The sequence below is a fragment of the Cebus imitator genome, unplaced genomic scaffold (genome assembly GCF_001604975.1).
Source record: "Cebus imitator isolate Cc_AM_T3 unplaced genomic scaffold, Cebus_imitator-1.0 Scaffold252, whole genome shotgun sequence".
In the NCBI taxonomy this organism is placed as follows: domain Eukaryota; kingdom Metazoa; phylum Chordata; class Mammalia; order Primates; family Cebidae; genus Cebus; species Cebus imitator.
Genome location: NW_016107567.1, coordinates 1833911 through 1842732, shown reverse-complemented (window position 1 = coordinate 1842732; position 8822 = coordinate 1833911). Strand labels below are relative to the sequence as shown.

Genomic DNA, 8822 nt, shown 5'->3' with positions numbered 1-8822 from the left:
GCCTGTTAGACACAGAACAACTTCTCAAACTTGGAATGAGGCTGAACACGCCACCCTCCTTTCCTGTTCCACACTGACTTTTGCGCAGTGATTGATCCGTACTGCAACTACTAAAAATCCAACCCTGCAAAAATATGACGTCATTAATGTAGCATGAACTAATGTCAAAACTGTGAACTGCCTCAAGCTAGTAGTTTGTGACAGACATTGCTGTGCTTCCTTCAAAATTCTGAAATATCCTACAGTATTCTTGTGTGTCCACGGTGGTGTTTTGGAGTGCCTCGGTGCAGTCTGGGAACATAAGTGTGTTTGCGTGTTTGTGTCTCTGTGTGTGTGTGTTTGTGTATGTACAGTCCCTTCTTCCCTTAGCAGATCTAGCACTAGGTGTTCTTGTGACTTAACCCTAGTTGTTGGTTTGGTGATAGTCAGCAGGAGAGAGAGGACGAGCTGGGGGTAAGAGGGACAGCACAGTCTTCAAGCAACTACCGTCTAGCTAGTAGAAGAAGGCCACTTCTGCAGGCCCAGAGGGTTAGAGGAATTTGGGGTTTCAAGGTTTTCCAGCGCCCTTGATGCCCCATCCTAAGGGTCAGAATTCCTTCCCAACCAGAACACTGACCCCAGCATAACTGAGAATTCTACCCACCCTGGCACTCTGCTATCCTTAAAATTAAGTCTTGAGTCTAATCCTTGGATTTTTTTCCTTTCACTATATACATGTTCCTTTAAGTGCTGCTAAATCAATTTCCTTTTACATTCTTCCCTCAATTACCTTCCACCTTGCATCATCTTTTTCCGATCTATCAGTGTTATTTACCAAGGCTATCTGATGATTCTCTAAACTTCTCAAAAGCCGAAAATAGTGTACCCACCAGTGCATTCCCTTCCACAGGAACAGCATTCCAATTCACCACCAGTGAAAGTTTTAACAGTTGCATAGCTACAGTACCTGTCAAGCATTATCAGTATTAGCGCTCCATCTAGCACCAGAATGAGATTCTCATTGCCAGCCAGGCAGACAATAATCCAGTTTCAAAACCTCACTTTAAAGGCAACTTTCTGAGACCACTCCTGGCACCAACTGTTTTGGGTAGTAGGGTTCCCAGGAAACACACTGAAATGCAGATGTGCACACCAGAAGTTTATTGGGGTGTGCCCTCCGAACCAACAACCCTGGGGCAGTGAAAGATGTTAAGACTGAACAGAGGAAGGAGTTGATCTGCAATGCAGTCAAAGGACGGCCTCAGCCAGACCCATGGGGGAGCTCTCTGATGTTGGGACAGACTTCAAGCTTGGCTTGTCTTATAGAAAAGCATCAGGCATTTATATCCCTACACTGAATAGATATTAGATGTAAACTGCCCCTGAAGAGGAGGCATGACTTTGGGGGAGGCAACTCTTGGATCAGGGTAATGCCTGGAGTGGGACTCAGCTGCAATCAGTTTTAGCTGCCAATATTCCCAACAGCTAAGAGAACATGTGACTGAAAGAGGGGATCTGAGTGGCTAACCATAGCACCTGCCACACTGCCACTGGACTATTATACCAATTTGGCTAATGAGGGAAGAGAATTAAGCATTTGTGCTGCTTTACTAGAAGGAACTACATTTCACTGACAGTTGATGAAGGAAAACTCCTCTTTGCAGAAGAGTGCCAGCCAATAAATATAGAAGAAATAACAGAATTATTTTATGTATTTATTTATTTAGAGATAGAGTCTCACTCTGTCGACCAGGCTGGAGTGCTGTGGCACAATCTCGGCTCACTGTTGCCTCCATCTCCTTGGCTCAAGCAATTCTCCTGCCTCGGCCTCCCAAGTAGCTGGGATTACAGGTGTGTGCCACCACACCTGGCTAATTTTTATATTTTTAGTAGAGAGACGGGGTTTCACCATTTTGGCCAGGCTGGTCTCACTCCTCACCTCATGTAATCCACTTGCCTTGGCCTCCCAAAGTGCTGAGATTACAGACATGAGCCACTGTGTCCAGCTAGAATTATTTTTTAATTCATCATTTTGAAATGCCTAATGAAATTATTGACTCAGATGAGGATTATCAAAGAATGCTAAAAGTATTAGGTAAAAGATATTCACAATGTGCTCAAGTTTTTACCCTGTGATTACTTGCTCTTTGCAAATGGAAAAAGCATACATTTACAGAGGTGAAATCTAGTGGTTACCGTCCTACCCAAGTAATCAGATTTAACATATTAAAGAGACAACCTCACAACCTCTGGATGGAATGCAATATGCAATACCCAGCACCATATACAATATTCTTGCTAAAGATTTCTAACCAGCACCTAATAAGCCCTTAAGGTCTAACTTCCACTTACAGGAAATACAGATTGAAGACAGAAAGATGAACAATATCTGGGGCGCCTGACCTTCAGGAGCTAGACTTATACGACATTCTAGAAAAGGTGAAATATTAGTGAGAGAAAACTGATTTGTGGTGGTCAGGAACCAGAAGTAGGAGGGCCTGAAGAAACATTTTATTTGAAGTGACAGAAACATTCTATACTTGGCTGCTGTGGTGCTGGTTTCAGGATTCTTCAAATGATCATTTAAAGAGGATGAATTTTATTGTATGTAAATTAGACCTCAATTAACCTAACCTCTCCTCAGAAAACCTAAATGTTTAATCTGTTTTTTGAGAAAAAAGTGAGACTATTCTATTGACTTTTTAAAAAAATATTTTAAAGTACAAAAGTATTTTTAGATTGACATTTTTATTTTCCTTTTAAGCCCAGAGGCAAGATTTTCCTCTTAAATTGGGAAACTAATTCATTTCACATTTCTACCTACCAGTATACCAACAGATCAGTTTTTGCCTTAACATATGTTTATATATTATACAGGATTCCATTGATGTAACAGCTACATAAAGGAAATTACTACTTATTCACAAATACAGACGTATACATACAGATGCAATCCCACATTACTTCCTGATATACTCCTACAATAAATAACATCTCTTCATAGCTTAAAACCATCAAGGGTGATAGTGTCTACTGAATAAAATCTAATTCTTACCTTGGTCTTCAAGATGCCCCATCCTAGCCAAAGCCTCCATTTCCAGAATGAATTGCACTACCATCCCTCATGACATACCTGCATTCTAGCTCTAACAAAATTCCTACTATTACCCACATGCAAACTGGGCTTTCCCATCTCTGCTCATGCTTTTGAGCCAGCCTAGAATGCCACGCCTTTGTCACAATAGGCTATACTTTCTTAGTCATTTCATTTAACACTTCTTTAAGTATTTGCCTTTGTACCTTGCACTCCCAGATAGACAACAGACTCAAATCTAGAATCTATGTCTTATGAATCTGTGTCTTATAAATTTTTATAGGGCCAATGGTTACTGCCAAGTAATAATCCCTGAACAGGCTGAGCATGGTGGCTCATGCCTGTAATCCCAGCACTTTGGGAGGTGGAGATGGGAGGATCACTTGAACTCAGGAGTTCAAGACCAGCCTGGACAACATGGTGAGACCCAGCTAATTACTTTTTTGTCAACAAAAAATAAAAAATGAGCTGGTCATGGTGGTGCATGCTTGTAGTCCCAGCTTCTGGAGAAGACTGAGGTAGGAAGATCGCTTGAGCCCAGGAGATTGAGGCTGCAGTGAGCCATGTTCATACCACTGCACTCCAGCCTGGGTGACACATTGAGACCCTGTCTCAAAATAAATAAATAAAATAATTCCTGAACTTTTGCTAAAATGACTAACCTCTTACAACCAAAATCCCATGCATCTGAAGAATGGACTCAAATATCATTTTTAGCAAGAAAGAGATAAGGCAGCTGAAAGAACTAAGCAGGTCAAGTTTAGATCCCCATTTTGGTCGCAATCCCCTCTATTGTTTTCACTAACATTGTTCTCCCACGACTCCAGGACCCAGGTACCCTGACTCCTCCTTATCTTCCAATCTATCAGTTCCCTCTTGGCATCACTTTCCTTTTTACCGTATGGTCAAACACTGTCACCAAACCTTCCATTTCTTTTTTCTTTAACCCCAAATCAACTCAACTAGGTTTTCTCCATTTCTACTTTGTGTGGAAAACATACAGTGCCATACTGACTGGAGTTTTAAATGTGATTTCAATAGTAACAACAGATAACATTTAAGCAGCCCTTATCATGTGCCCATTACATACATACATCATGTCCTTTTGATAACGCTATAAAGTTACAAGTAAAGAAACAAAGAAAGTCTAATTAACTTGCCCAATTTAACACAAGTAGAAAAAGGTAGATGCGGAATTTGAACTATGGGAGTCCAGCTCCAGAGCGCTAATATTTAGGCACTGTGCTATGGTGCCTCCCAAGAGCATGGCTATGCCGCCATTCACATTCAGAACAGATCAAACATTCCTTTATACATTTCCTGTCCAACCTCTTTCGCCAAGAGAATGTTCCGGTTTTGATTGGCCTCATTCATTCAAAAACGTATCTATTCAGTCACTGGATAAATGAAAGAGTTATTCCCACATTCTACATAGTCACTGAGACCAAAAATAAAAGAGTAAGACATGATCCTTGCCTTCTCTACAAGTCCCCAAACCCCTCGCTCTAAAAAAAAAAAAAAAAAAAAACCAGTATTTCAGAGCACTTAACATGCCAAGTACATATATTGATTCGTTTAATCTACAAAACAATTCACGTTAGTATTTGATCCCCATTCCACATAGTAAAAAACTGAGGCACAGAAGTTATGTAACATATTCAAGGTTACACAGCTAACAAATGACAAAACCAGGATGCAAAACCAGTCTAGCTTCCGTGTACAAGCTCTTAACCACTTTGTTAGACTATCATCAAAGTCACTGAGTCCATTAAGTTTGAATCTCTCAGCTTCTCAACTGTACACCTAAAGCATAGAGTAATTAATTTATTCAACATTGACTGATAACTCACTCATCATGTTTTTGTTCCTTGAATACAAATCTGTTCCCATCTCAAGGCCTTTATAATTTTCCAGAACATTCATCCTCTACATCTGCCTCATCATTGCAATTCAATTTAAATGCCAACTCTCAAAGAGATATTTCCTGACCATGTTACCTAAAATAGCCCCACTACAAATTGCCCTATCACATGAAATAGGTTTTATTGCCTTCACAGTTACTTATTACAAACTGAAATTATGAATTGTCTATTTCTCCCACTGGAGTGGATGTTCCAAGACAACAGAGACCTTGTCTATCTTGCTCACGGCTATATCTTCAGCACTTGCAATAGTGCCTAGCACAGAGCAAGCACTTGATGTTTACAGAATTCATGCCAAAAAAATCTGCTAGATATTGGGATTATCAAAATGAATAGGATATGATTCCTATCCTCAATAAACTCCCAGTCTTTATATTAACAAATATGTACCTCTGCCTCTTCTGATCCTAGGTTTTTTCGATGGCTAACCTCTCCACCTGTCACCTTAACTCTGTCCCTGAGATCCCTTTGACCTCTCCCTATCAATTATCCCCTCCTAACTTCATTCTGTCTCTCCATTTAGCCTCCCACACTTGCATATCCCACCCAACCTCCTCTACTTGAATATCCTTCCCTCAACTTTGAAATCCCCTTGAGTTACCCAAACACATTCCATTCACTTCTCACCACATCCCTCTATTCTGACCACTTCCTCAAAAGTTACCAATGACCTGAAAACTGTTCTCACTTTCTTCTGCATTTACCACTTCTGAGAATTTTCAATCCACTCCCCTGGAGCCACAGAGGCTTCTGTCTCACGATTCTCTTCTTAATTTTGATTCCATTTCCTTCACTGTCCCCTTTCTCTCACACCTTTGAACCTGATGCTCACTAGAGCTTCATCCTCTATTCTTGCTCCGTTCAGTCTCTATAAATGATCTCATCTTCTCCTCTAACTAGTGTTCCTGTACAAATAATTACATCATTCATTCAGAGCTGAAACCCCAGTTCTAATTTCCCCATCACCTTTAATAAGAAATGTGATTTAATTCTTAATCAAGTCATCAATCAAGAGTAGTTGCAGGCTACTTTCTATTAAAAAATGTGAACTTTAATAAACCAAAATGTTGTGTTGAACAAGCACTAGCAGGCAACATCCTAACGTAAACCTGAACTAATTCTTCATTATTTTTCATCAGTGGCTTGTACAAAAATGGACCAAAGTCTAAAAAAAATTCACAAATTTGATGTGATTAATCTATATTAATTTTGTCTAAAACTGTTAATATAGTTCTAGATACACAGAAATCATATTACAATAGTAGTAGAGTCAAAACAGGAACATACCAGTCACAAATTATTCTATAAGTCTGGACACCATACACAAAACAAATTTAAATTATTTGAGAGGAGTTTGTAAAGATGTTCTTATGGTGCCATAATTTAGAGATTTACAGATTGAAATTATACCTAATTATCAGGCCAAACTGTCTCATGTGGTTTTGGGCTATTTTCAAAAACATTAGCAACAAACAGACTTGTGCCATTCTGGCCTTCAGTTCAGATAGCAAAAAGTAATTACGCACGTTTACATCCATATGGTAAAACTACTTCTGTGCCCTGTCCTGTAAACAAACACAGACATGAAAAGACTGGTTAACCTAGAGAAAGTGTGAACAAGGCTCCATCTTTACAACTCACTCCAACATATAAGCCATAATATACAGTGATAAACTACAAATACCTGACATTACAGCCTCGTCGTCCCTTTCACAATGGGAGAAAAAGACATCTAATAGTTGCCTAATAAATTTGCACATTCAATAAATAACAGCAAATTCTAACTCATTTTGACAATTTCCTACTATGTTTTCTCCATGTACTCCAAGAAGCTGTGGGAAAAAAGATGAAGCCAACTCCCAATTACCACTGTCAAAGCTAATGAAACAAGTCAGTTACCATCCTTCAGGGTATGCAGCATGTAAGGGCATGGAAAAAAAAAAAAAAGGAGAGCCCTAAGCAAAAAAAAAAAGAAAAAAAAAAAAAGCACCCACATTTTAAGAAAAAGAAAATGAAACTAACTGAACATCTACATCAAGGAAGCTGAAGGTGTAGCCAGCCTAAGTGGAAGAGACAGATCTAGGCACTATTCAGATTTTCTAGCTGTCATATTTTGAAGTTCTGCAGTTTTCCCCTTTTCCCTACAAAACCCCCTCTACTCTAAAGCCTGTAAGTAACAGAGAAAATCGAACAGAAGGTGAAGAGAAATGGCCGATGGGACATCAGATCACAAGAGCAACTGCAACCTCATTTCCAGAAAACCAAAAGGCCTGGATATCAAAGTACAGCTCTAAAAATCTCTGTCAGACACCTTTCGCACCTACATAGATCTTCATCTGCGTCCCGTATTCATAAATCTTTTCAAACCAAACCTCAGGCCTATCCTTCAGGCCTGCTTATCCAAAACTCAACCTATAAATATGACACTACCCTTAATCTATACCATGACTCCCCTTACTAAAAGGCAGATTGAAGGGAGGTGGAAAGGGTTGGAAAGGATGTCACGGGAGAGGGGGCACGTGCAAATAACACTGCGGCAGAGACACTGAAAACGCCACTTCCTTTGCCACTCTCTTACCCTCCCTACCTATGCCAACTCCTTTCTCCACGATACACACACGTGTCACATACACACACGTGTCACAGCCGACCAGCACCATCCGCCTTTTCCAGCATCACAGGCTCCCCTACCACCCCTCACTGTGCCCCCACATAGGCAAACACACACACTCGCACACACACTTAGAGCAGAAACCGCAGCCACCGCACCCTCCTATCCCGGTAAGTGCTCCTACCACCCGGCATCCAGAGCGGGCTGGACACTCAGTAAATACGCAGGTACACACGCATGCACACACACACGTGTGCACGCGCGGCATGGGGCGCAAGGAAGGGCACCCCGGGGACGCACCTGGAGGCTGGGTGTCCAGCGAGGCCGACCCCCTGGTCCCTGTCATTGAGCGCGGCTGTGTAAATCCTCCGATAGCGGTCGGCCAGGGCCCGGCCTGACAGCAGCAGCTGGTAGTGACCCCGGGAGTCCGCGGCGGGCAGCCCCAGCCCCGCAGCAGCCACAGAGCCGTCGGGAACCGTCATGAACAGCGCCCCCGGCGCCGGGGAAGAAGAGAAGGTGGCGGCTGGGTAGAATCCGTCCCCGCCGAGCCCCGAGGAGGCGGCGGCGGGGGAGGCAGTTGCTGCGCACATCATCATCCTCGCCGCCGCCGCCGCCTAGTCTCCGCGGGCCGGGCGGGCAGACACGCGCGCGCACACACAGCCCTTTTCCAACGACGACGGCTCCAGCGGCGGCCTCTGGCTCCCGCAGCAGGGAGACTACAAAGACAGCGACCTCCTTCTCCTCCTCCTTCTTCTCCTCCTCCCCCCCGCGCCGCCCTCGCCGCTACTGGGGCCGCTCATCTAACCCCGCCACCCCGGGAGTGTGAGGAGGAGGCGGTGCCGCCAGTGCCGCCGCCACCACCGCTACCACCGCCGGGACTACCCGCAATGGGAAGCTGCCGGCTGCACTGAGCATGCGCCACTCCTCGCACATGCTCAGTAACTGCAGCCCCCTTTCCTCCCCACCCCCTCTCCGCACCACTCCCTCCGCCTCGGGGCTTTGGGTTTGGGGCGGTTGGATGATGCGGAATCTGAAGCAATCCACTCCTCCGGGTTTTACCGGCAGCTTGAGGAAGAGTAAGGAAAGTGCTGGGGAAACTGTCAGCTACTATCGTTGGACTTCAGGTTCCCTCCAGGTGGGAGAACGAGGACCAGAAAGCGAGAGGGAACGTGCTAGTCGCCAGAGGAGGAGTACGCGCACTCCTGCTGCCTCTTCC

General features: G+C 43.4%; 1 protein-coding gene across 17 annotated transcripts in view; it reads right to left on the bottom strand.

Annotated features, from left to right (window-relative positions):
* The window catches only part of MYCBP2 (MYC binding protein 2), a 275403-nt gene extending 266900 nt beyond the window's left edge, over positions 1–8503 (bottom strand). For 15 of the 17 annotated variants that reach the window (XM_037727973.1, XM_017498830.2, XM_017498811.2 and 12 more), the window contains exon 1: positions 7907–8491. In XM_037727973.1, coding sequence (XP_037583901.1) covers positions 7907–8202 — 296 coding nt within the window. In that variant the 5' untranslated portion in view covers positions 8203–8491. Of the gene's footprint in view, positions 1–7906 lie in introns of all 17 variants that reach the window. The other 2 variants (XM_017498820.2, XM_017498814.1) reach the window with 2 other exon arrangements.
* Between the last annotated feature and the right edge of the window lie 319 nt (positions 8504–8822).